The 27,462-nt window shown below is 46.3% G+C and overlaps 2 protein-coding genes across 9 annotated transcripts in view; one reads left to right on the forward strand and one right to left on the reverse strand.

Moving 5' to 3' along the window:
* Positions 1–1,353, reverse strand: part of NCAPG (non-SMC condensin I complex subunit G) — a 39,514-nt gene extending 38,161 nt beyond the window's left edge. Inside the window, exons 1-2 of the mRNA XM_041751214.1 lie at positions 1,154–1,353; positions 536–763 (exon numbers count right to left, since the gene is read on the reverse strand). Of these exons, the coding sequence (XP_041607148.1) occupies positions 536–763; positions 1,154–1,264 (339 nt within the window). The 5' untranslated portion in view covers positions 1,265–1,353. The remainder of the gene's footprint in view (positions 1–535; positions 764–1,153) is intronic.
* A 171-nt stretch (positions 1,354–1,524) lies between these two features.
* Positions 1,525–20,155, forward strand: DCAF16 (DDB1 and CUL4 associated factor 16). 8 transcript variants are annotated; one of them, XM_041752815.1, is made up of 4 exons: positions 1,525–1,653; positions 10,716–12,725; positions 17,366–18,300; positions 18,691–19,611. In XM_041752815.1, the coding sequence occupies exon 2, from the start codon at positions 11,322–11,324 to the stop codon at positions 11,970–11,972; it is 651 nt and encodes a 216-aa protein (XP_041608749.1). In that variant the 5' UTR covers positions 1,525–1,653; positions 10,716–11,321; the 3' UTR covers positions 11,973–12,725; positions 17,366–18,300; positions 18,691–19,611. The 8 variants fall into 8 exon arrangements, with proteins under 8 accessions (XP_041608749.1, XP_041608745.1, XP_041608744.1 ...); XM_041752811.1 differs by having other exon boundaries at positions 1,566–1,653; positions 10,701–12,725; XM_041752810.1 differs by having other exon boundaries at positions 1,571–2,368; positions 10,701–12,725.
* The last annotated feature ends 7,307 nt before the right edge of the window (positions 20,156–27,462 follow it).

The raw sequence follows: 27,462 nt of genomic DNA on the forward strand, positions 1-27,462 counted from the left end.
ACCCAGGATCGAGTACCATGTGGGACTCCCTGCATGGAGCCTGCTCCTCCCTCTGCCTGTGTCTCTGCCCCTCTCTCTCTCTCTCATGAATAAATAAATAAAATCTTAACAAATAAAATAAAATAAAATAAAACAAAACAAAACAGGCAACTCGTTTGAAGCCAGGTGAGAACTGGCTAAGACCATCAAAGCTTAACGCTGGAGTTAAAGTCCGTTTTTCTCATCTCAAGGACAGTCCCAACACTTCCTACAAAAGGCAGGCTCATTCACAGACATCTCCTCCTCTAAAGCATGCAAACTCTTTTGGCTGTGCAAAAGCTTCTTATCTTGATGAAGTCCCAATAGTTCATTTTTGCTTTTGTTTCTCTTGCCTTCGTGGATGTATCTTGCAAGAAGTTACTGTGGCCGAGTTCAAAAAGGGTTGTTGCCTGTGTCCTCCTCTAGGATTTTGATGGCCAACTCCCATGGCCCTTTTAATACGGCAAGACTTTCTACGATACCCGCCCCCACTCCCCCCAAAGTCTCAGCCTCGTACCTTTAGAAGAAAAGTAAACAAGTAATTCAAGATGCCCCCGTCCTCCTCCTCCTCCTCCTCCGCCGCCGCCTCCTCCGCCTCCTCGTCCGCATCCGACTGGTGAAACGAGGTGACAAACTTGGCTGCGAATTCCAGGACCCTCTCGACGGCGGGCTCCCGCTTATACACCACCATGGCGCACCGCAGGCGGCGAGCGAACTCCTCGTGGAAGGCGGCCTTGTCGTCCACCTGGAGGGCAGAGCGGCAGGTCGCGACCCCCGCGCCCCCCGACGGCTGCGGGGCCCTAGCGCAGCCCAGACGGACTCTCGGGGAGGCGGGGGGGGGGGGGGCCAAGCCGGCCAAGGGGGGGGAAATAAATGTTTTTGTTATTGTTGTTGCACAAATGTCTCTGCAGAGACCAGGACTTCGGGGAGGAAAAGGGACGCGAAGGCGCAGGGTGCGAGGGGGCGGCCCCGCCGCCCCCGCCGCCCCCGCCGCCGCCGCGACACCGTGCGAGGGGGAGGAGCCATGGGATCCCCGGGGGCTCCCGGTACCCCCGAGGCCGCCGCGGGGAGCGGGGGGAACGTCACCGGCCGGTGGAGGAGGAGGCCGCGGCCCCGGGAGGCTGGACCCGCTTACCGCGCGGTAGGTGCGGCTCAGCGCCATCACCAGCTTCGCCTGGTTCTGGTGCGGCTGCTGCGCCAGCTGGAAGGCCTCCTTCACCGGCAGCAGCGTCTTCTCCGCCCCCATGGCGCCGCGACCCGGGGGGACGAGCCCCGCCGCTCAGGGACGCAGGGGCGCGCCGGCCTCCGACGGTCCGGGGCGCCGTTCCCGCCACCGCGTTCAAATAACTCCCGCGGGATGAGGAGGTACCGCGAGACTGCCGCGAGGGCGGGAACAGAGGGGCGGGCCCGTCCGCGCTGACGGAGGGGCGGGCGCATGCGCCTGGGGCACGGGCTGCGGCGCTCCGAACGGGAAGTGGCGTTGCGAGGGGCGCGGCGCCGGGCCGCCCGGAAGTGGCGTAGGGCCGCCCGGAAGTGATGTAAGCCGCGCGACTAGGCAGACGGCGGAGCCGCTGTGTGGGCGTCGCTGGATCGGTGCGGCCCGGCGGGGCGAGGAGGAGGAGAGCATCCCGCAGGGTGAGCGCAGGGGTCTGCCGAGGGCGCCGCGGCCGCTCGGGCTCTAGGGGGGCGGTGCGAGAAGGGAAAGGCCGGGCGCTGGAGGCTGCGCGCCGCCCCCCCTCCCGAGGCGCGGGCGCCCGGCCTGCCGCGGGGCCTTGGAGGCGCCCTGGAGCCGCGGAGGCCGCCCCTGCACCTCTCCGGCCGACTCACCTGCTCTCCACGGCTGACGGCTTCTCTGCCCCCGCTGTGGTTCCGTGTTAACGGCTGGGGGGAAGCCTCCGAGTAAATGCACCGAGCTGCTCTCGCGTTCCAACCTACAAGTTCCTACAAGTCATCGTTTGCAGAAATGATAATAATAATCCTTTGCAATTTGCTTTTAAAAAAAAAAAAATCAGTGTGGTCTTTGAGGTTCACTGATGTGGGTCCTTTAATAGTACTGACTTGCACCCTTCGGACCCTCGTTTGCCGGGCACTGTTCTGAGCGCTTCACTTCGGCCCTTGCAAACGACCCGGGCCAGGTAACCTCCAGACGAGGAAACTGAGGCACAGACAGGCTGTCCCGGCATTCTGTCGTGTGAACGTTCGATGGTTTATTCATCCGGCTCTCTTGCTTCCTGTTACACACGCAGCACGAAGTATTCAATGCCGGTTAAAGTAATGGCAGCGGTAGCTTTTGGGTTGCCTGGAATCGCAAAATCGTCAAGAGGTCTAGTTCTGAGAAGGCGAAGAAGGGGTGAGTGTTTTAGGTCAACCAGCTGGAGCAAGAGCATAGAGGCCCAGGAATTCCTAGAATATACAACCAGTATAATCTCCCTGTGGCTGAAATGAGGATGGCTGCAGGGCTGTGGGGAAAGAAACCCAGAAAGGGCATTAGTGTCTTAACCAAGTATATCCAAATTGTTATTTCAGCGTGTAACCAACAAATTACTAATGGTCTGCATTTTCTCTTTTTTTTTTTTTTCCCTACCACGTTTTTGAAATTTGATGTTATTTTACAGTAACCGCACTTTGGGTGCTCCATAGACACTTGGGGCTGGTGTCTACAGTATTGGACAGTGTGAAACTGTTCTTAGTGTGAGAACCACTGTATATCCCATGTGTTTTTCATGTAAAATTGGTAAACTAGAACAGACTAATATTTGGAGACATTTTTCTTATTTTGTGGCCTTTAATTGCTGAGCTCTTTTTATGCTTTCGGTGCATGCTACCTTTGGTTCCTTTTACTGTGAAGTTTCTAACAATATTATTTCCTTTACTGTATTTTTTTTAAGGTTTTATTTATTCAGGGGGATCCCTGGGTGGCTCAGCAGTTTGACGCCTGCCTTTGGCTCAGGGCGCGATCCTGGAGTCCCGGGATCGAGTCCTGTGTCGGGCTCCCGGTGCATGGAGCCTGCTTCTTCCTCCTCCTGTTTCTCTGCCTCTCTCTCTCTCTCTCTCTCTCTCTGTCTCTCTCATGAATAAATAAATCTTAAAAAAAGATTAGTTAGTTCAGTTTTGATGTGGGATTTTATTTATTCATGAGAGAGACAGAGAGAGGCAGAGACACAGGCAGAGGGAGAAGCAGGCTCCTTGCAGGGACCCCGATGGAGGACTCGGTCCCAGGACCCCAGGGTCATGCCCTGGGCTGAAGGCGGCGCTGAGCCACCCAGGGATCCCCCTTTACTGTATTTTAATTGGGGGTCTCTGCAGATGAGAGATTTGTCAGTTACTGAAGGATGAGGCATCTGGCCACCAGAGGTCAGCCTAACTATTTTGATTAGCTTTTTTAAGGATTTAATAACATGTTTTTATTTAGTATTTTTTGAACATTATAATCCGAAAGATAAAAAGAGATGGATTACAGAACGAAAAGGCAGCCTTTAGAATGGGAGAAAATATTTGCAAACTATGTTTCACATAAGGGGTTAATACCCAAACTATATAAGAAACTCTTACAATAGCAAAAAAGCAAATAACCCAATTTTAAAAAAGAGCAAAAAAGCTAAATAGACATTTTTCCACAGAAGACATACAGCCAGCACGTATTTGAAGACGTGTTCAACATCACTGATCATCAGAGAAATGCAATCAAAACCTCAGTAAGAGGGCAGCCCAGGTGGATCAGTGGTTTAGCGCTGCCTTCAGCCCAGGGCGTGGTCTCGGGGTCCTGGGATCAAGTCCCACATTGGGCTCCCTGCATGGAGCCTGCTTCTCCCTCTGCCTTTGTCTCTGCCTCTCTCTCCCTCTGTGTCTCTCATGAATAAATAAAATCTTCAAAAAAATAAAAAATAAAAACAACCTCAGTAAGATATCACTTCACACCTGATAGGATGACTATAATCAAAAAATTAAAAGATACCCAGTGTTAGTGAGGATGTGGAGAAGAGAGAATCCTTATACATGTTGGTGGGAATGTAAATTGATACAGCGATTATATAGAAAACAATCTGGAGTTTTCTCAAAAAATTAAAAAATACCAGTGTGATCCAGCAACCCTATTTCTAGGCGTATATCCATGGGAAATGAAAGCACAGCCTCCAAGATGCATCTGCAGTCCCTTGTTGATTGCAGTGGTGGTCCCAGGAGCCAAGACAGGGAACCCATGTAAGTGTCCGTCCATGGATAAATGATAAAGATGTGATTTTTATATAATTGAATACTCTTCAGTCTTAAAAAGGAAAGAGGTCCTGCAATTTGCTACAACACGGGTCAGCCCGGGGGACATTTTGCCAAGGGAAATAAACCAGGCACAGAAAGGCAATGGCTGTATAATCCTACTTCTATGTGGAATCTAAAACAGTCAAACTCGTAGTAACAGAGTAGGATGGAAGTTATCACTGACTTGGGGGATGGAGGAAATTGGGAGATGCTGGACAAGTACAAACTTTGCGTTAGATAAATTCTGGAGACCTAACGTACAGCCTGGTGATAGTTAGTAATTACGTATACCTGGAATGCTGAGGGTTAATCTCAAGTGTTCTCACCACACACAGGAAAATGGTAACTGGGGTGATGAATGTATTAATTAGCTTGTTTGCTGTAATCATTTCACAGTATATACGTGTATCAAAACATCACATTGTACATGTTAAATATACACAAATTGTCGGTCATACCTCAATAAAGTTGATAATGGTAAAAAATAATAATAAATGGTAGTAAAAAATCCTAGTCTCACTGCCTTAAAGCTTTCCTTTTTCTTGAGTTTTGCTTTTAGTTTTATGGGAAAAAAGAACAAGTGTTAGCAACTATGGGAATAAATTTCTTCCTGTCCTTGGTAAACTTAGTTTAGTTGAAGAAATAACAAAACTAAAGATTTTGGAAGGTAAGCCTGTTTAGTTCTGAAATTATGGTAAAATCATTCTTTAAAGGTAAATTAGACACAAGTAAATGGAATAATAGATCCAGTTAGTTCAGTTTTGATGTGGGAAAATTGTACACATGGAATGTAAAGGAGTAACAGTGACGAGTTCACTCTAGAATTTACATATGCCCCCGACGAGACTTTGTCTTATTTCTGCTAAAAAAGTAGAAGGGTACCTCAGTGGGTTGGGCATCTGCCTTCAGCTCTGGTCATGATCCCAGAACCCCGAGATCAGGATCGAGCCCCAGGTCAGGGTCCCTCTTCCTCTGCCCCTCCCCCTGCTCCTTGTTTTGCTCACTCTCAAATAGAATCTTTTTTTTTTTTTAAGATTCTATTTATTTATGATAGAGAGAGAGACAGAGACACAGGCAGAGGGAGAAGCAGGCTCCATGCAGGGAGCCTGATGCGGGACTTGATCCCAGGACTCCAGGATCACGCCCTGGGCCAAAGGCAGGCACTAAACCACTGAGCCACCCAGGGATCCCCCAGATACAATCTTTAAAAAAAAAAAAAAAAAAGTGGGCGTTTTAAAGAATACTTTAACACAATAACAAGTACAGCCCAATAATAATCTTGCAGGTAAAAATCTAGTAAAAATGTAACAGGACAGGAGAATTAAAAGTCAACAGCTTCTCCTGTCTCAATAAACTGAAGACTTACGGTATGTTTACAATTTTGTTTCTGTTTTCATGTTGAACTAGGTAATAATATAAACTTGAAAGTATTTGCAGTCATGTTTCTTAAAGACGAAGTTATACGTAGTTTCTTCATATTGCTTTAGGAGCAACGTTGGTCTTGCTTTAAAAACTTTTCATTTGTTCTTGTGCCCTGTAGTCCCAGATCACTTGAATATAATTTGAGAATTTTTGTCTTCATAGAATAAAAACAGAGCATGCTTGTACAGTTACTTACAGCTGACCTTTGTCATTCTCTCATTTTCTTTCAAAAAAACCTAACAAGCTGTAATGTATGCCAGACGTTTTGGGGGAACAGAATGTGTGGAAGCCAGAGAAATGTTCTTCACAGGAATATTGACCTGAAGCCATAGCATATGACGTTATTAGCACAACTCAGTGTATATTTGAAACTAGAGATGTTTACTGATTTTGGAAATCACTCCTACAGAGTAGCATAGATGAAATGTTGTTTTGGTTTTTTGCCTTTTTCATTTAGAGTTGTGCCTTTAGTACACCCGTGTTGCTATGTATACCTCTAGTGTGCTTTCCCCACATTTTGCGTATCCACTCCTCCCGTGACGGAAACCTAGAACACTTCTAATTCCTTACCATCAAAGAGAAGCGTCAGAGTACGTGCAGGTCTTACGGAGAATTTCTTTATATACACAAGAGTAGAATTGCTGGATCATGAGATGTGCAAATAGTTTGGCTAAGTAGTGCGGCCAGACTTCTCTTCAGAAAAATTACCCCGGACTGTAATATCACCAGCAGGACTGGTTCCTACAGGGCTTGTTCGTTTGTCTCCTCACTGACCCATGGCATGGTCTCCGGCTTTCTAACTTTTACCAAATAGAATAATGTGATAATAACTCTTTCCGCATCATATGGCTAATGTCCTGTTGATTTTCTCTCATGTAAGTTGAATATTTTTGTCCTTAGCCATTTCTTTATTGAGGTTGCTGTCTGTTGTGGATTTGTAGTTAACTTTGTTCTTGATATCTTTAGTTCAGTTCAGAAATAATGAATTTTTTTTTAATATTTTTTTTTAATTTTTATTTATTTATGATAGTCACAGAGAGAGAGAGAGAGGCAGAGACACAGGCAGAGGGAGAAGCAGGCTCCATGCACCGGGAGCCCGACGTGGGACTCGATCCCGGGTCTCCAGGATCGCGCCCCGGGCCAAAGGCAGGCGCCAAACCGCTGCGCCACCCAGGGATCCCAGAAATAATGAATTTTGATGTAATTGAATTCATTTTTTGGTCTCATGCTTTATGTTTTTTTTATTTAAGAGTCTCTGGGGGGTCCTTGGGTGGCCTAGTCGGTTGGGCATCCAACTCTTGATTTTTAACTCAAGTCATGATCTTGGGATCATGGAATTAAGCCCCCTGTCAAGCTCTGTGCTCAGGGGTGTGCTTGTCCCTCTACCTCTGCTCCCCGCCCTTAAATAAATAAAATCTTAGATAAAGATAGTAATAAAAGTCTCCCTGGCCCCAAGTCACAATGATACTCTATATTCGTGTATTATATTCTATTAACTACATAGTTTTACATTCTCACATAGATCTTTCATTGAACACGGAGCCAGCTTTGCCAATATTTTGTACTAACTGCGTCCGATCCCCCTTGATTTACGTGCTAACTTTATTTTGTGCTACATTCCACAACTTTGTGTGGCTGTGTTTCTGAATTTTGTTCTGTACAGTTGGACTATTTGTCCAATATACTAACTCTACCATATTTTAATTTCTGTGACTTTTGTAATATGTGTTAATATCTTGTAGGCCAAGAATCCCCTTCAGTCTTCAGTTTAAATAATTGGGGTCGCTGCATGGGGAATTTTATTCTCTCCATATTGAGATTGTATAAATCAATTTGGAAAATTTTTTTATAATATTCATTTGTTCCATCCAAGATGTTTAAATCATTTTCTATGTCCTTCATTAGAATTTTCCATTCTTCATAGAGGTCTTATATATTATTAAATAGTTTCTAGATCCCTGATAGGTTTGATGTTGTTGGATTTTTTTCCTCATTGTGAAAGATTTATATGTAATGCTTTTTTCAGTTAGTATTGTTTGTGTAGAAGTTTTTAACTTAAAAGTACCTGTGTTCAAATCCACACTCTGTCACTTAGTAGAAATATGGCCTTGGGCACGTAGCTTAAATTTCATGTGTAAAATGAGGGCAGTTAAAGTACCTCTCTTGTAGAGAATTTTAAATAAATTAACATTGGCAGTTCCTATATACTATATGATAATTAATGAATATCCATAGATTAATCTCAAATCAAGAACTTTGTTGAGCTCTTTTAGTAACTCTAATTGTTTCTTTTTTTTTTTTTTAACTTTATTTATTTATTCCTGAGAGACACACAGAGAGAGAGGGAGGCAGGCTCCATGCGGGGAGCCTGATGTGAGACTAGATCCCAAGACTCGAGGATCACACCCTGAGCCGAAGGCAGGCGCTAAACCACTGAGCCACCCGGGGGTCCCCTAACTCTAATTGTTTCAATGTCAGGTTTCTTACTGTATTACTGTATTATTTGTAAATAATAATGGGGACCTGATGCGGGACTCGATCCCAGATCCCGGGGTCACAACCTGGGCCGAAGGCGGGCACCCAGCGGGTGCCCAACTGCTGAGCCCCCCCAGGCATCCCTATAAATTTCTTTGAGGTTGAGGTGTTCTTCCGTTCCTGGGGATAAGCTCTATACGTATATTCTTTACCTTTTATTTGATCTACTATTGGATTTTATTACGTAATATTGGAATTTTTGCAAGTGAAATGAGCCTGTACTTTTTCATTTGGTTCCTCTCTATGTTTGTTTTTTTTTTTTTTTTTTTTTTTTTTTTTTTTTAAACTCATTTCTGAGCAGAACAGGGATTTAATATATATATATATATATTTTTTTTTTTTTTTTTTTTATGATAGTCACAGAGAGAGAGAGAGAGAGAGGCAGAGACACAGGCAGAGGGAGAAGCAGGCTCCATGCACTGGGAGCCCGATGTGGGATTCGATCCTGGGTCTCCAGGATCGCGCCCTGGGCCAAAGGCAGGCGCCAAACCGCTGCGCCACCCAGGGATCCCCCCTCTCTATGTTTGTAATTAATATTTTATTATCATCATAAAAGGAGCTTGTCAGCTTATATAATTTTTTTTTCTGGAACAACTTAAATAGGTATTAATTTTCTTGGAAGTTTAGTGGAACTCATTTATAAAATTATATGGGCCTGGTGCTTTTAAAAGGAGGTTGGTGCCTTTTCATTTTCTTTAACACATACTGACTTGTTCTAGTCAAGTTATCTATTTCCTCCTATGTATGTGAGTTTTGGTATTTTATTCCAGAATTCAGCCATTTCATTTAGGTTTTCACATTTAGTATATATTTGTCATATTTTTTATTTTTAAACACTTTTTGTGTTTTTAAGTCACTTGATCAGTATCACTAGTCACTTTTTCTTCTATCTTCAAAAAATTTTTCAGTCTTCTGTTATTCTCGTATGTATGCTATTTCATTTCTGCTTTTATTTCCTTTCTGCTTATTTTGCTATTGCTCTTTTCCATTATTTTTTTAAGATTTTATTCATTTGTTCATGAGAGATACACAGAGAGAGAGGCAGAGACACAGGCAGAGGGAGAAGCAGGCTCCCTGCGGGGATCCCAATGAGGGACTCGATCCCGGAACTCCGGGATCACGACCTGAGCCAAAGGCAGATGCTCAACCACTGAGCCACCCAGGCGTCCTCTTTTCCGTTATTTTGAATTGAATGCTTAACTTGTAGATACTTAAATTTCCTCATCGGTTTATTCAGAGCTGTAACTTCCCTTTAAGTACTATTTTGGCCGCCTCCCACAAATTTTGCTTTGTATAGTTTATATTATTCGGTTTTAGTATTTAATATCCTTTTCAATTTCCATTTTAACCCATGAGTTAACTAGCTTCCCAACATAGAGTTGCTTTTAAATAACCTTTAATACCTACTTTTATTGCATTTTGGTCAGAGAATTTCATCTGAATGAAATAGACCCTTTGGAATCTATAACCTAATACGTGATCTATTTTCACGTGCGTGTATGTGTACTCTCAGATGTCTAACCTGTTTGGCATAGAGTCCTGACAACTGATGTAATACCTAAAGTACATTAATATTTTGACTGTTTTTCAGGCTTCTTATATCCCTTGCTTATATAGTTCTGTCAGTTGTTACCTGAAAAATTTTGAGGTTGTGCTTTCAGGGTCATACATGTATATGATGAGTACTATAATTTTATTCTGTTCCTTTCACTGGTGTAATTGTCCATCTTTGTCCCTTATATCTTTTGGCTTGAAATCTTTTTTGTTGGGTATTAAGATTGCTATCTCAGCTTTATTTTGGTCCACAGTTGCCTGTTACATCTTTTTTCATTCTTTTATTTTTTTTTTACCTTTTTCTTTTTTTTTTTTTGAAGTATCTTCTGTTGCATTATTATTGAATCTTGTTTTTTTAATCCAGTCTGTCTGTTTTTTAACTGTGAGTTTTTAACCTGTTTACTTTCATTGTAATTTCTACTATATTAAGAATTACACCTGGAAAAAAAAAAAGATTTATACCTGCCATTTTCTCTCGTATCTATAGATTATGGTTATAATGACCACAGCCTTTGGGTCCCAGCAAGAGCCCTAACGTCTAGCAGCTCTACAGCCAGGACAGGTCCCCTAAAACTAATCCCAACAAGCGTATCTAAAGGGAAAGAACTACCTGTTATAGCTCTCTATCTGGAGTTTGGGTCATCAAGGAATTGCTTTTGCAGAAGTAATTTTCTGGGCTAGAACAGTATACTAAAGAATAAACTGACCCAGCTATGTACCAAGAAGTGATTAAAATGACCTCAGGCTCTGCTTCCCAGGAGTCATTCCCAATAGAAAATTCTGCCTGAGTCTATGAAATAGAAATGGGAAAGCCCAGTAAGGGTTCTTATTTAGCATCCGTGTTCTTAGATACTCAATAAAGTTAGATGGACAGTAATATTACTCATTGCTTTCAGACTTTAATATCATTTCTCTAGTCTTCTCATTCACAGGTTAAAGCTACCTTTCCAGATAGTTCAACAACTAAGTCACCAGTTTCCAAGGGCATTTGCACCATCCATGGAAAGCATCGGATCTGTGTACACCAGATGTCCTTGACAACTCATCCCGCCGTCTCCCTGCACAAAATTTGCACCACCAGTGGACAACAAAGGCAACCATTGTTTCTTTTCTTTACCAAGTAGATATAATATCTCTACCAACAAAACAGAATACACAAAGTGTCTCTTCCCAGTATCAAGACCAGTTGAGACCACTAAGAAAATCAGCTTTCCTAGATGAGGACCCCTTCTCTTCTTGGGTAGCCAGGATTTGAAGGAGAGACTCTGACCTGTACAACTGGTAAGTGACTTAACACTTTTACACACTGAACTGGTCCTGAGAACCGAGATGTCTTCTTTGTAAGTGAAGAATATACAACATAATCTCGAAGAACTGCACAGTGGTATGAGCCAGAGACATGCCATGTGTGCATAACGGACTGTCACACAGATTAAGCTTGCTGAAGGATTTTTCATCTTTTGTTTCTGTTTGCTAGTTTTAGTCAGTCTTTTGCTGGCTTAGATTGTTACCCTTTTCTGGTTTCTTCTTCTGTTCTAATGGGTCCCAGAAATCCCTCTCCTGACCCCATATCAGAATCAGAAAGTGAGGAAGAAGAAAACGCTAACTACCTAAATGAGAGTTCTGGGCAAGAGTGGGATTCCTCTGAAGAAGAAGACCCCGTGGTGCCCAACCTAACACCCCTTGAGAGTCTTGCTTGGCAGGTTAAGTGCCTTTTAAAATATTCTACGACTTGGAAACCTTTAAATCCTAATTCCTGGTTATATCACGCTAAACTCTTGGATCCAAGCACACCAGTCCATATACTTCGAGAGATAGGCCTAAGACTCTCCCATTGCTCCCATTGTGTACCCAAACTGGAACCAATTCCTGAGTGGCCTCCTCTGGCTTCTTGTGGAGTACCCCCTTTTCAGAAGCCCCTTAAAAATGCCAGCCGGCTGTCTAGAGATCATGCCACTCTAAATGGAGCACTACAGCTTGCCACCAAACAGTTAAGCCGAACGTTGAGTAGAGCCACTCCCATACCTGAATACCTAAAACAGATCCCTAATTCATGTGTTTCTGGTTGTTGCTGTGGCTGGTTAACTAAAACAGTTAAGGAAACAACCCGCACTGAACCCATCAACACGACTTACTCATACACTGACTTCCAAAAGGCAGTTAATAGACTCCTAACTGCATCACTATAAAGAGCTACCATTTGTTCTGGTATCTGTCCTATTGCTGATTGAGAAGGAAGTCACACACACACCGCAGTTAAGAAACACATGCCTTCTCAATGAACGATGCCCTGTCCTGACAAGCCCTTAAGTACTGCCACTACAGTAGCACCGTAACTCTGCTACAGAAAATGCATGATGAGCTTGCCCTTTGACAGACCCTGTGGATAAAATGAAAACTTCAGTAGAGAATTGGACAAAGCGGACCATATTACAGAAGTTGACTATTGTTCACACTCAGCCCCTGCCCCCCAATTTATTGTGCCTCACTGAATGGAGAGGAAGAAGTAACGGGCCCCTACCCCTCTCGTTACCTAACCTTCAAAATAGCCAGTGGGGAAAGTGGGAACTTAGCTACTCCCAATAACACCTTTCTGAGCATATGCTTTTCTAACGTTAATTTCTACATGCTAGTTAAATTAATTTGAATTACCTAGACAAAAGAAAATGATGGGGCTAAGGATTTATCTCCCACCTTTTATACAGATAGGCCTATAGATGACACCCTTTAGGGTTCTTATTTTGGGGGGAGGGAGTGCAGTTTCAAACCTAGACTGCACTGCTTCAGACCTGTTACAGTACCTGCAGTTACAGTATAAACCTTTATATCCTAGGCTCCCAGCAGGCCGTCTCTAGCTACGTTGGCCTAAAAAAATTGAAACCGGGAGTTAAACAGACACCTGTTCTGCAGGGAATGTGTTTCATGCATCTTGGCATTCAGAGGTTAGTCAAGAGCAGATTGTATTTTAAAAGACCAGTAGGAAAGGATTAAGAGCATTTACACTTTCAGTATTAACTACTAGTGAATTAAAATATTTCATCTGTATAATCTCAGCAGTACTTTATGCACTGTTTACATCTATTGCAAACTTTTCAGGAACTCTTCTAACTTTAAAGACCTTACTACTACAGAAAAATCTCAACCTAGTACAATTTGAAGTTGGGGTTTGTAGCATCATTGTTTTTCTAGATAGATTAGCTTTAGATTTTTTTCTAGCTCTACAAGGAAGAGTATGTACCCTTGTGAATTAATCTTGCTGTATTTATTTAAATAAGTCAAAACCTAGAAGTCCTACATAAAAGAAGATGCATGTGACCATTAAATCTTTTCACACACCTACAATAGAGTGAAACCTGTGTGTGTGATCCTGGCTGACCAGGCATCAAAAAGCCATCAGAAAATGGATTGTGAAAAATATGTCACATACACTTTCATTTTAGTCTTAATTTTTCCTGTTCTCCATAATTAACTACTGCATATGATGTGGCATCAAAGAAAGGGAAGCATCAGTGGAATCACAAATTCTATACACGTATAGCAACTTTAAGGAGAGAGGGAAATGTTTATAATCTGATGAGTTTTTCTGCTAAGCCTTAGTTGTCATATCTTAAGGAAAAAAGAGGGACCTGTAATAGGAAAAAATATTTGTTAGTGGAAAATTGCTGAACTGAAACCATATCATACTGTTAGTATAACTGAATGTGTCAGAAACTGTTCCTATGTAGATGTTCTGTGAAACTGGGTTTTTAAAATGTTGTAAGAACCTGTTTTCCTTTTTTTTTTTTTTTTTAAGCGGGAGGTGGGAAGAGGTAGGGAGATCTGAAAATTAAAATATATTGATGTTTATGTAACCATAATTTGTTCCTTTTTCTGTATGTGTGTATAAAAGTGCCTTGCTCATGAAGCATTTTTGCTATTCACTCCAAAAAGAAGCCTTTCCCCAGCTCCGCAGCTGAATAAACCGACAGCTTTATACATGCTGAACAGAGTATGGTCATTTGTTCTCAACAAATGAAATAGATCCTGCTTTGCTTAAGGCCTATCCAACATTCACTAAGTGCTGAATAGAGTCAACTGACTGATACGGATACAGATAAATAATATCTATACAGCGTGTCTGATAGGAGGTGACTTGGCAGCTCTAGAAAATGAAACATCCTCATAAAAGAAAATGTCAGCTATTCAGTCAAGACCTGTATTTGAACCCATTTGTTAGTATATGTTAAGTAATTACAGGTTACACAGAGTGATAGGTTCCTGGAAAAGACTTAAGCCTTTACTTCTTTTTGTGTGCCACGGACACGGGGCTGTAGGGGAGGATTTACCACTTTCCCACTCTCCCCTACAAGAGATTGGGAGAAATGACAAATTTATTATGTATTCAGAGGAATATTTATCAAAGGAAACAGGACTTCTAAACCAACAGACATTAATGTTATTAAAGGTATTACTCTCTTGCCATGCAGATCGGCAGCCTCTTTTTGTTGAAGCAGTCCAGATACTTTGAGCACAGAAGACCGTAATCATGTCTTTTAAACCCATCAGCGTTCCCAAGAGAAGGAAGAAAATTGATACATGTCTGCTGTTAGGGAATTTAGAGATCGCTTGGGTTATTTTTTTACCAATACATAAATTCTCTCTTCTGTCTCTAATAAATAATTTTCTACTTTTGGCTCCAGTATTAGAGAACTTCATGCCTTTTGGAGTATCCCATTACTTTTAAATGTCTCTTGTTAGAAGTTTAGCCATTCATCTAATAACATACGGTGTGTCTACTATAATCCAGACACTGGGAGTACAAAATTAGATACTACACATAAAAAATTAATTGTTGTTTTTTAAGATTTATTTATTTATTCATGAGAGAGACAGAGAGGGGGACGGAGACACAGGCAGAGGGAGAAGCAGGCCCCCCTCAGGGAGCCCAATGCGGGACTCGATCCTGGATCCAGGGACCACGCCCTGAACCGAAGGTGGACACTCAACCGCTGAGCCACCCAGGCGTCCCAGAAATTAATTTTAAAATACATCGAACCAGGGCACCTGGGTGATTGACTCGGTTAAGCATCTGATTTCAGCTCAGGTCATGATCTCAGGGTCCTGGGATGCAGCTGAGCCCTGCATCTGGCTCCTTGCTCAGCGGGGAGTCTGCTTGTTCCTCTCCGTCTGCACCTCCCCCTGCTTGTGCTCTCTGTCTCAAATCTTTTTTTAAAATAATTTTAAAAATAAAATATATTGAACCAATATAATTGCCCTGAAGCTTTTGGCCATTGATATTTTTGCTCTCCAGGGTCACATTAAATAAGCCTGCCTGATCCTTACACAGACCCGTAGATATTTGTAAATGTGCAAGTGTAGTGGAAGTTCACATGGAGGGCACAATTAAACCCCAAAAGGGGTAGTCCGCTAAGGGAATAAAGAGGTCTTTTATACACAGATAAAAGTTGTATTTGATAAGTTCAAGAGGCAATGGCACCCAAAGATCGGGGCCAGGAGTGTTTTGCTTGTATGGCTGGGGCATATGGAAAAGCCCAGAAACTCTGGATAAGTTGTCAGACTGCCTGATACAAGCCTGTGCAGAGCTCCTGGCCTGAGTCCCCAGTGAGCAGTACCCACTGGACTGGGACATTGAGAGGGCCATACCAGCCAGCACCACCCACCGGTGTCAACTTGCTCTTGTCGAAAAGAAAATCTCTAGCATATCTTTGCCAATTTTAAACAAAATTCAGTTAACAGTTACATATTTGAGTCTATCGCTGTATACAACCCTCTGAATTCTTTCAATTGGTGACAACAGTGGGATTAAATAACAGTTTTGGACGTGAGACCAAGAAAACGGAAAGGATACAGGTAACGCCATGACCTGGCACTTGCTGGCTACCCAACTGCTGTTAGCTGTGAGAACTATGACCGGCTCTTCTCAGGGAGATGTGGGAAAGGAAGGCCTGATTCTAAAATCCCAGAGTTCTTGCTTCCAAACAGCATGGACTTAGCTTAAATTGCTAGTGACGGGTTAGGGTTGGATCCTTAAAAAAAAAAGAAAGAAAAGAAAAGGTTGGCTGGAGTTTGGGCGATTTCTTTGGGAAGACATGGGTGACCCTGACACATAATATGAAAATTCCTGGATCCATTAGGAATTGATGTCCCTGGAGTAGGACATGATCTGTGGTCACCCAGGAGACCTGGGATCCCAGTTGGCCCAACAAGATTAAAACTAGGTTCCGAGTATACATAGAAACCCAGCCGATGTGGTATCCGATGAGATTTCAGCAGAAACCAGATGAAACGGTGTCAGAGTCAGTGTTGCAGTTTGTAAACTCAGCAGCTCCTTCTCCGGGGAAAGTCACATTTGGGTGAACTGCCGAACCCTGAACACTGACGTGCCGCCCGTAGTGTCAGTGGGGGACCCGAGGCTCCAGTGTGTCAACTGGTGTTTTACAGTGTTCTGGTTAGGCAGGCGTCTGGAAGGGACAACTTCCTTGGGGAGGCTCCCCAGCTTTTGGAACAGTCCAAGGGTATGGCCAGTCCTCGTGAAAGAAAACCCTAGATTGGCTTTGTGATTGCACCCCGAACTACCAGAAAGACTTGATTCGGCACCAGTGGCAGAGCTCTGGTGACACGGGGCCAGCACCTAGAGAACTAAATTCTTTATTAATTGAAAGCATTACTGCTGGCCACAACCGGTGTGCGCCCCGGGAATTCATCACAAAGCGGGCTGTGTGGTGTCGGCCCCCAGCTACCTGCCCCGGAGTAATGTGGACTCCCAGGGACCTGAATGCCTTGGTCCAGATGCCACCTTCCCTCTTTAATGTTGGTCACTTTTCTATGCAGTTTCCTTAAATCTGTTGGGTTACTGATTTAGCAAATATAAAATACAGGATGCCCAAATGAATTTCTGATAAACAATGAAATATGGGACATACTTATACCAGGAAAAATCTAATTACTTATCTGAAATCCACATTAAATTTTTTTTTAATCTGGCAGCCCTATAGATATGTTAGCAGCATTGATCAATTGGGTTGTAATCATGGAGTTGTTCCTGGAGGCGGTGGGCTCTTCCCATTGTGTGTGGCTTACCTGCCTCCAAATACGTGATGGGCAGGGGAGCGGGAGGCGAACACATGCTTGAGCCAAGATTAGAGGCGTGAGGTGGAAGGGGAAGCCCAATTGCTGGTATGAGAGTTTTGTGGGAGACACATTTTATAGGTTAAAATAATCACATAACCATTAAAACCTTTCCAGACACATTTTTAAAATGCTATCACGATAATAGGTGGTTCGGGTTTGCTGCTGTCTGTCCTGTTTGGGTTCACTGCTAAATCCTAAGCCGTGTTTTAAGCAGTTAACTTCTCACTTAGCTTTACTATGGAGGAAAGCTCCAGTATTACTCAAAACAAAACCTGGGAGGTAGCACGGTTGTGGCAGCCGCTCTGCATTTGCAGAAACGGTCCACACGCTTGGAACCCTCATCTCTTCCTTCCAGAACCCAGAAGGCACAGGTCACCCGGGAGATGGGGGGTGAGGAGCAAAGTTGAAAACACGGATCTGAACGTTTATTTTTGTCTCCTTTTGTAACCAGGTCACTCATCCCACTTTGCAGCCGAAGCTGGGAAGCTTATCCCCTGGACAGATCAAACCGAGCAGATTAGAGCCGGGCCTCGGGGAGAGCAGTGGCGGTGTGAGGTGCCCCGCCGAAAACCGGGGTTGAGAGGACGCGGCGTTCTGATCACGGCCCTGCAGCCCCCTCCAGCCGGCCTCGGATGGCAGCTGGGCTCAGGCGCGGCCCTGCCCGCCCCACCCGGAGAGAGGAGCAGTTCTACAAGCAACGTGCCGCCCGATGGTCTGTTACAGTGAAACCCGGAGTCACAGGCCTGCCCACTCCTGTGCGGCTCTGAGTCTCTCGTAATCATGCTAAACTGATAGCCAAGGATCAATACATATTTGAGGACAACTTCAAGAATGAGATATGCAGACTAAAACAACTAAAATAACCTAAAACAAACAAACCCAAAACCCGGAAATAACGCAAGGGCCATAAAACTCCCCGGAGAAGCTATAATACTCCCAGACACAGGAGAATATTCTGCATCCGTGAAGTAAGAACAGGATGCTGGGGAAAAAATGAACAATCAGAAAATACAAATATTGGAAAAATAGGGCTTGAATTAAGCATTCAGTAGGTGTATTGGAAGATAAGGTGAAGAAATTTCAGAAAGTAGAACAAAAAGACGGAGGTGGAAAATAGGAGAGAAGGAAAAAAAAGAAGATCAGGACGGCATGCAACATCTGATTAGTAAGAGCTCCAAAATGAGACGAGAGAACGGGGGTGAAAAGAGAACAAAATTAAAGAACATTTCTCCAAAATGTAGGATACGGGTCACGTAAATTAAGAGGATCCACCAAGTCCCCGGCACAATGAATCAAACACACAGAAGCATATCCTGAGACTTCAGGATGCCGAGAATAAAGACCCTAACCGCTTCCGAAGGGGATGAAAGAAGAGTCACATGAAAGGTATTTTTCATGAGGCGCCTGGGTGGCCCAGGCAGTTAAGCCCCAGCTCTGGATTTTGGCTCAGGCCATGATCTCAGGGTCTTGGGATCAAGCCCCACATCAGGCTCAGTGCTCAGTGGGGAGTCTGCTTGAGATTCTCTCTCTGCCCCTCCCCCTGCTTGCTCTCGGCCCCCCTTCCCCCCAGTAAATCTCAAAAGAAACAGAAATCTTTGCAATCTGGTTTAGATTTCTTGGAAGCAACACTGGTCGAAGGAAGACTATGAAAACAAGGCCTTCAAATAGAAGAGGAAAAATTCCAACGTGGAATTCCGCTCTTCCACGTACAGGGCTAACATAACGTTTGGGCTTGTGTGGTCTCAACATTGCATCTTACCGTGTTCCTTTTTTTAGGAGGCCACTGGAGAATGTGCTTCACCAAAACAAAGGAGTCCATCTCCTTGGGAGTCCCCAAGAAGGCTTGGGGTCCTGAAAACGTAAGATCTCACAGAGGAACGCAAAGAGGAAAAGTCCTGGGATGGCCACTATGTCAAGTAAGCAGGATGCGGGCCTGGGGAAGCGGGTCTCTGGACACTGGGAACAGTGTGTGTACCTGGGAAACCAGGGGGAGACAGATGCCCGGACACTAGGGGGCGGGCGGGGGGTAGGGGGATGTACAGGGGACAGTGGGTTAATGTTAAAACGAGGCAGTTAGAAGTACAACAAATAGACATTTTTGGATTTGGGGTTATGGACACATTCTGGAGTGTCACGAATATAAACCTCAAATTTTACTTCAATTTTATTATTTTGCTACAACCAGAGTAGTCAGATTTTAGAAGTTTGACATTAAAAATATAGTAAAATTGTAGTCATGTCAGCGATTAGGTTGCTTCTTCAGGTGTCATTCTCCACAACTGCAGTGGATGCTCAGTAAGATGTGCACTGCAGAAGGCTTTTTTAGAAAAAAAATATATAACTTTTTTTACTAAAAGGAATTTTGTCCCTTGCTTAGGCAAATCTCTAAATTTTCTTATTTACAGAAATGATGCATAGTCTATAGCAGTAGAGTCAACAGCATTTTTATTTAAATTTTAGCCTCTGTTCATTTAAAAGCATAAGGAATTACCTCCTTTAAAAATAATATTTTAAAATTTCACACTATTTTTCACCTTCTGTAGTGTTTTTGCTATCAAGATATAGTTGAATCCAGTGACAGCTCCATGGTATATGCCCCTGTAATGCTTTAGGGTTTTTTCTGAGTCGTGATTGAGGATTTTCCCCATAATTTGTATTATCACTATATAATCAAATAAAATATTATTTAATCACAAATGATTATGTGTGGTGATGTGTGTTTTCTCTTTCATCAAAGTATGGAGAAAACTCAATTCGTCTAGCTGACTTTTTTTTTTTTTTAAGTAAGGGATAACATACCTACCGTAAAGTACAATAAGTACACTGACCGTTAAGTGTAACTTTCCACATGTATACACTCGTATCAGGATGTATACGCTTAAAGTACAAAAAAAAAATTCTGAGCCCTAGTTTCCTTTCCCAGCTACACCTCCTGGAGGAAGAACCACTCTTCTCTTCTAAATTCGGTTACTTAGGCCCGTTCTCAGCCTCTTGTGAATGGGATCGTGCAGTGTGTACAGTTTACGCGTGGCTTCCTGTGTGGGAGTAACGGCTGGGATTCACAGCCGCGTGCACATACCACCGGTTGGGTTTTCTCTTGCTGTGGACTATTCCCTGTATGGACATACCGTGACTCATCGATCCATTCATGGCCTTCGAGTTCTTTCCAAATGGAGGCTGTTACAAATAAAGCTGCAGTATACATTTTTGTGCCTGTGTTTTTGGTGGGTATGTGCACTCATTCTTCTTGGGTTTATACCCAAGAGTCGAACTGCTGTGTCATAAGATAGGTGTATGCTTGTTTTAGCAAAACTGGCAGTTTCCAAACGCTCTCCGAAGCGAGTTTATCATTTTACACTGTCACCGGCGAACTACAAAAGTTTCCATTGCTACACATCCTTACCAACACTCATTATTGTCATTCTTTAATTTTACCCATTCTGATCTGTAATCGTGTCTCGTTGCGGCTTTAATTTACATTGATCGGCAACAGTACCTCTTGGTATGCCCGTAGCTATTCATATACTTTTTTTTTTTTAAGATTTATTTATTTATTTATGATAGAGAGAGAGAGAGGCAGAGACACAGGAGGAGGGAGAAGCAGGCTCCATGCCGGGAGCCCAACGTGGGACTCGATCCCAGGACTCCAGGATCGCGCCCTGGGCCAAAGGCAGGCGCTAAACCGCTGAGCCACCCAGGGATCCCCTATTCATATACTTATTAAAGTATTTGTTCAAGTCTTTTGCCCACTTGTAAATGATATTATCATCTTATTATTGATTTCTACAAGTTCTTTATACACTTTTTATACAAGTTGCCAAAGATCCTGTTGACCCTTGAGAAATGGAAGGAGAAGGGGTGTCGGAGCCCCCGGTCCCTGTGTAGGCAACAATCCACATGTGACCCTTGACCCCCCAAAGTCTTCAATACTAATAGCCTACTGTTGACCAGAAGCCTTACTGATAACACAAGTTGTCGGTTAACATATATTTTATGTTACATGTTTTATGTACAGTATTCTTACCATCAAGTATGCCAGAGAAAAGAAAGTGTTCTTAAGAAAATCATAAGGGAGAGAGAAATGCATTTACAGTACTGTCCTCTAGCGGAAAACATCCGTGTGTAAGTGGAGCCGTGCAGTTCGAAGGTCAACTGCACGTGTGTGTTTTGAATATCTCTGCCAGGCTAGGCCTTGCCTTTTAGTTTTATTTTTTATTATTCATGAGAGACACAGAGAGAGAGGCAGAGACCCAGGCAGAGGGAGAAGCATGCTCCACGCAGGGAACCCGACATGGGACTCGATCCCGGGACCCCGGGGTCACATCCTGAGCCAAAGGCAGACGCTCAACCGCTGAGCCACCGAGGCATCCCTAGGCCTTGCCTTTTAATGGTATATTCCAATGAGTGGAAGTTTTTCATTTTGATGAAATCCAGTTTATCTTTTTTTCAGTATGGTTAGTGCTTTGACAGATCTTTAACATCCTGAATGTTACCGAGGGGTTCTCTTTTTTTAGAAGCTTTATAGTTTTGGCTTTTAAGTCTATGATCCATCTCAGATTAATTCTCTGTATAAGGTAGAAGGGGAATTGTCTTTATTAAAGTATTCTTACTGCAGCTATTTTTAAAATGTGATCCCTGAGAACAGAATATTAGAGGCACCTCTGTTTCCTCTAATACTTTCTCCTTTTATTCAGTTTTATCCGGGTCAAAGGTGATTTATCTAGATGTGGTTTATACATCTTTGGAGTTGGTCCTTTTCATGAACTTTGAGGTAGGAAAGTTGACATTCGGTTTTTAAGTAAGTTGTCCTCAAAAGACTGAAAAATTCCGAAATTAAAATTTTTCTTGAAAATCTATTATCTAAGTGGCATAAAATAACTTCAGGTTTAATGCAGTTATTTGTTTAAAATTTTGAATATTAGTATACCAATTCTATAACCATTGGAGTCACAAAAATTGCATTTGTTACTCTGCCGTGTACTGTTATTTTAAATGTTTTTATGCATGTAAGGTATTCTCCTAGATATTATCTAGCCTAATTAATATTCCCACTATCCATTGATTTTCCTATTACTCAACTCTAAGAAATTTCTCGATGTCGTCTTTTTTTTTTTTTTTAAGATCTTATTTATTTTCAAGAGAGGTAGAGAGTAGGCGGGGGATCAGAGGGAGAGGGACGAGCTGACTTCATGCTGAGCGAGGAGCCCAGCACAGGGCTCAACCCCAGGACCTCAGGGTTAGATCATAACGTAGGCCGAAACCAAGAGCTGGACGGACGTTCAACCAACTGAGCCGCCCAGCCATGATCTGCTTCTATATGTAAAATTAATAGTTTTCCCAGTCAATTATTTATAACTCTTTTTAAATCCATTCCCATAAATATTTTGGCTTATCGGTAATTCCAGCACATACGGCATATTCATTCAGTTGGTCCTTCGGCAAATACTTAGCACCTATGGAGTGCCAAGTGCTGGCCTAAGCACTGGGACTTCAACGTTTAGCAAAACAGGCAAAACTTCCTACTTTCATGGAGCTTATATTTTAGTGAGATCTTTTTTTCACTTCAATTTATATCCCAATTATTTACCTTTATTTACCAGTGATGTTCAGATTATTAACAACACGTCTGAATTATTCGCAGTAGATTATATGCCCGTCAGATTGTGTGCTCCCTGTTCATAGTACGGAGCTCTTTTGAGAAGTTGCTACCCAGCCTGGAATTTTCGTCCCCAGACCCTCCCATCGCTGGTAGTGCCTTTGGTCTCAGCTCTCGCCCGTGGAATGGCACAGAATTGGTGTCACTTCCAGGCCAAGGGACCGGAGAAGCGCTGTGTTCTTTTCACCTTCTGAGGGCTGAATGTGGATGACAGTGAGGTCCTCGGGGATGGTGGAGCCGGAGGGAAAGAGCCAATCCCAGAGTCTCCTTAGAAAGGAGGTCTAAGGACCAGTAACTCCGAGTTTATTGTGAGCAAAAAAATAAACTTTACTATGTGAAGCTAGTGAAATGTAAGGTTTATTTATTTCAGCAGTGAGCATCACCCTGACTACTACAGTCGCCTGGTTAATGCTGCAGACGTTGCTCATGTGTATAGATACGATGTTTACCTGACAACAGAACCATTATCGTTGCTCGAGTACAGTCTGGGGGTTGCCAAAAATGGTATTAAAGAAGGCAGTCGGGGCGCCTGGGGGGCTCAGTCAGTCAAGTGTCTGCCTTCGGCTCAGGCCATGATCCTGGGGTCCTGGGATCGAATCCCACATCAGGCCCCCTGCATGGAGCCTGCTTCTCTCTCTGCTCTCTCTCTCTCTCTTTCTCTCTCTCTCTCTCTCTCTCTCTCCCCCTCTCTCTCTCGGTGTCTCTCATGAATAAATAAATCTTAAAAAAAAAAAAAAAAAAGGTGGGGAGGGGTGTAAAAGAAAGTAGGAGTAATCCTGAGCACTAGGCATCCCGAGGCCTTGCCTTTTAATGGTATATTCCAATGAGTGGAAGTTTTTCATTGGAATTCTGATAAAATTCCTTAGGAATAAGGGATGTGGGGACACAGTGTAGGAAAACGATGTTCTTCTTCAATCATATAGTAGCAAGTATAACATGGGTCAGAAAATAATACTTTATGTGTTCATATAAAAATAGAATTTGTTGCCTCTGTGGAAGTTGAACCAATGACTAGAAATGAGTGGGAGAGAAACTTCATTTTTTTCATTTTTGAATATTGTACTGTATAAATAATCACCTATTTAAAAATACATTTTTAAAAAATGCAACATTCTGTGATTAACTTGTGAGAATTAATTGGTGTCAGGGAAGATATAATTTTACTGAATTTCAACAAAATCCTTTATGAAAATCTGTGGATGGGTTTGCAAAAGTGATACCATAATTCAGTGAGCAGCCTTGGTGAGACCGTTTGCTTAGATCTACCAAGTTACAGAGGCTTCCACTTATAACAGCTATTGGGTCAGTGTTGAAAGAAACTGAATTTAGAATTAAGCCTCTGAATCACAAGGTCCTAAAGAGATAAATACGTATTTTTTATTATGTTGAAACATATTTGACTCTATTTTTTTATTTAAAATTTTCTAATGTATCATAATATATAATATCCCAAGGCTTTCATCCAATGAACTCTTAAAAACAAAACCGCCAGTTTATTTTATCAGCGAAAGATGCGTTTATTTGGGAATAAAAGAGACTTACAATTCCGGACAAGCAAGCTCCAGCAAAATCATAGCCCCCAGGCGCCCTGTTCTTGAATCCATCTGTTGGCTTACGTGGGTGCTGTAGTGTATGTAACATTAGCCCGTAGACAGAATCCTGGGTGAGAAGCGCGGTATTGGGAACGCGCGCCCTGAAAGCTCCTGCTGGCGGCGCCTGGGGGGCTCCTGGGGGGCTCCTGGGGGGCTGCCTGCAGCTCTGCTCATGATCCGGCCGGGATGGAGCTCGTGGGGCGTCTGCCTCTCCCTCTCCCCCTGCTCGTGCTCGCCACTCGCTCACTCGCTCGCTCTGTGTCAGATAATTAAAATCTTTAAAATAATAAAATAAAATAAAAATAAAGGCTCCTGCTGATGCATTGCTTGGTCAGAGCTGGGGGAGGTCCCTGGGGTTCGGCTCGCCGCGGCCGCCCGGGAGAGCACCTCTGACGGAGTAGGTCACCTCGGCCTCGGAAGCTGCTGGGAGCTGACACCTGGCAGCGGCCAGGCCTGGGGTGGGGCGACGCGGAGGACATGAGGGAGCGGCCGGCGGGGGGACAGCTGTCCTGGAGCCACTGAAACGGTTTCCGAGTGGGGCCTGGTAGCAGCACAGCAGCGTCAGTGAAGCGGTTGCCTAAGTGCCTCGCTCCTACCTCCCAGAGCTAAGCCTGTCACGGGCGGCCGAAGTGCTCGTTTTTATGAAGCTCCCGAGAATTCCTAAACTAACCAGGATTTAAGGAGGTCTAAGTGGGGGGCCGGGCTGGCGCAGCCCCTGGAGCATGCGGCCCTCGGTCTCCGCGGCCGAGCCGGGCTCCGTGTGGTGCAGAGCTACTTAATAGGGGGGCAGCCCGGGGGGCTCCGCGGGGTAGCACCTGCCTTCGGCCCAGGGCCTGACGCTGGGGTCCCGGGATCGAGTCCCACGTCGGGCTCCCTGCCCGGAGCCTGCTCCTCCCTCTGCCTCTCTCTCTGTCTCTGTCTCTCTCTCTCTCTCTCATAAATAAATATGTTTTTTTAAGTTATGAGTGCACGCATACACTCTGGACGATGCGTGGGTTGGTACCGTGGAGAAAGGTGATGGAGCGGCCACTCGGAAACACGCGGCCGGGTCGCCAACACCCGGTGAGGATGCTGTGCTTCCCGGAGCCCTGTGGGGTGTCGGGGTCGCACGGGGTGGGCCGTGAAGGAACCCACGCGGGGCGCCACGAAGACAGGAGCACTGTCAGCTGCGAGGGCGGGAGGGCAGGCCGAGGGCGGCCGTGGGCCGGGGTGCGGGCCAGGGTTGTGGGGCGGGGAGGAGACCCGGGAACCTGTGCGTCCTGCCCTCTGTTGAGAGCTGCACGGGCTGTGCCTGCCCGTTGGGGCCTGTGGCTGGGGTCACCTCGGGCCTGCGTGTGTCCAGCTCGGGGCCCTGTGACCCCCCAGAGGTCTGCCCTGCACTGGCCGGCGAGGCCCAGGCCGGAGCGGGGTGAGGGGCTCAGGGGTGGCGCCGGCCTGGGCTGCGGTCCCTGTCGCTCTTCGCTTTCAGCGGGTGGCGCAGGTGCCCCCGGGACGCAGGGCCCCAAGGCCTGTCAGGGACCGGCCGAGCCGTCGGGAGGACGCGCTGTCGGGCCGGGCAGCATCCTGCCCAGCCGAGGGGGCCCCCAGGAGGCGGCACAAGTGGAGGGCGCCAAGGGGCCGGAGGGCAGCAAGGACGTCCTCGGCCAAAGAAGGGGAGGACGCGACTGGGCAAGGCCGCCTTCCCCCCCGCGGTGTCCCCCGCAGGTCCCCGGTCCCCCCTCTCAGGCTGCCTTACCCGCTCCCGCAGGAGGGTCCCCACTGAGCAGCTGGGACCACACTTGCGGGACAGGCTGGCACCCGGCTCCTCGGGCCCTGCGGCGGGCTGGGGACCTGGCCCGGGCGGCGCCACCGTGGGTCCGAGGTCCTGCTCCTACCAGCACGACCAGGCCTCCGTGCAGGGGTCGCGAGCCGCACACTCAGGAATGTGCTGGCCTCGGACGGCAGTGGGAGGCCCCGACAGCGGTGCATGGTGTCCTCTGCGCTGCCCCCTGTGCTGTCCCTCGCGCTGTCTGTCCCCTGCGCCGTCCCCTGCGCCGTCCCCTCGGTGTCTCCCTCGCCGTCCCCCGCGCCGTCCCCCTCGCCGTCCCCCGCGCCGTCCCCCTCGGTGTCCCCCTCGCCGTCCCCCTCGCCGTCCCCCTCGCCGTCCCCCTCGCCGTCCCCCGCGCCGTCCCCCTCGCCGTCCCCCTCGCCGTCCCCCTCGCCGTCCCCCGCGCCGTCCCCCTCGCCGTCCCCCTCGCCGTCCCCCGCGCCGTCCCCCTCGCCGTCCCCCGCGCCGTCCCCCTCGCCGTCCCCCTCGCCGTCCCCCGCGCCGTCCCCCTCGCCGTCCCCCGCGCCGTCCCCCTCGCCGACCCCGCGCCGTCCCCCGCGCCGTCCCCCGCGCTGCCCCATTCTGTCCTCCGCGCGGGCGGGCTGCTCCTACAGAGGTCACCGAGGTCAGCAGCGCGACAGGAACCACCCGCCGCCTCCCCCTCCGGGAAATCAGGCCTGCGCCCGCCCCAGCCCGTTTAGCACCGCGGCCCCGGGGCGACCGAAGGTGTAAACGGGAAAGAGAAACAGCAGCGGCGGCGGGAGCCTGACGGGTGGGCGCGCCCCTCGGAGCAGGACGCAGGAGCCCGAGAAGGCAAAAGACTGGAGCTGTTGAGGCGCGTGTCCGCCCAGAAAAGAACTCGCGGAAGACTCAAGCAAACGGTCACCGGCGGTCAGAGAGCCGGGCCGCGGGCCGCCCCGCACCTGCCTGCCGTGCAGGGGCGGGGGGGGGGGGGGGGCGGGGCGGTGCCCGGAGCCCAGCGCCGTGTCGGTGTCCCCAGCAGAGGCCCGCGGGGCCAGGTCGCAGGTGCACAGCCGCGGCCGCGGGTTCCTCCCGCTGGCGCGCGTGGGGAGCTCCTGAGGCCCGCAGTGTGCGGACTCGCTCCTCCCTGCGCTCCTCCCTGCGCTCCTCCCACCTCCTCCCTGCGCTCCTCCCTGCGCTCCTCCCTGCGCTCCTCCCACCTCCTCCCTGCGCTCCTCCCTGCGCTCCTCCCTGTGCTCCTCCCACCTCCTCCCTGTGCTCCTCCCTGCGCTCCTCCCTGCGCTCCTCCCACCTCCTCCCTGCACTTCTCCCTGCGCTCCTCCCTGTGCTCCTCCCACCTCCTCCCTGCGCTCCTCCCTGCGCTCCTCCCTGAGCTCCTCCCACCTCCTCCCTGTGCTCCTCCCTGTGCTCCTCCCTGTGCTCCTCCCTGCGCTCCTCCCACCTCCTCCCTGTGCTCCTCCCTGCGCTCCTCCCACCTCCTCCCTGCGCTCCTCCCACCTCCTCCCTGCGCT

The sequence above is a fragment of the Vulpes lagopus genome, chromosome 4 (assembly GCF_018345385.1).
Source record: "Vulpes lagopus strain Blue_001 chromosome 4, ASM1834538v1, whole genome shotgun sequence".
NCBI lineage: Eukaryota > Metazoa > Chordata > Mammalia > Carnivora > Canidae > Vulpes > Vulpes lagopus.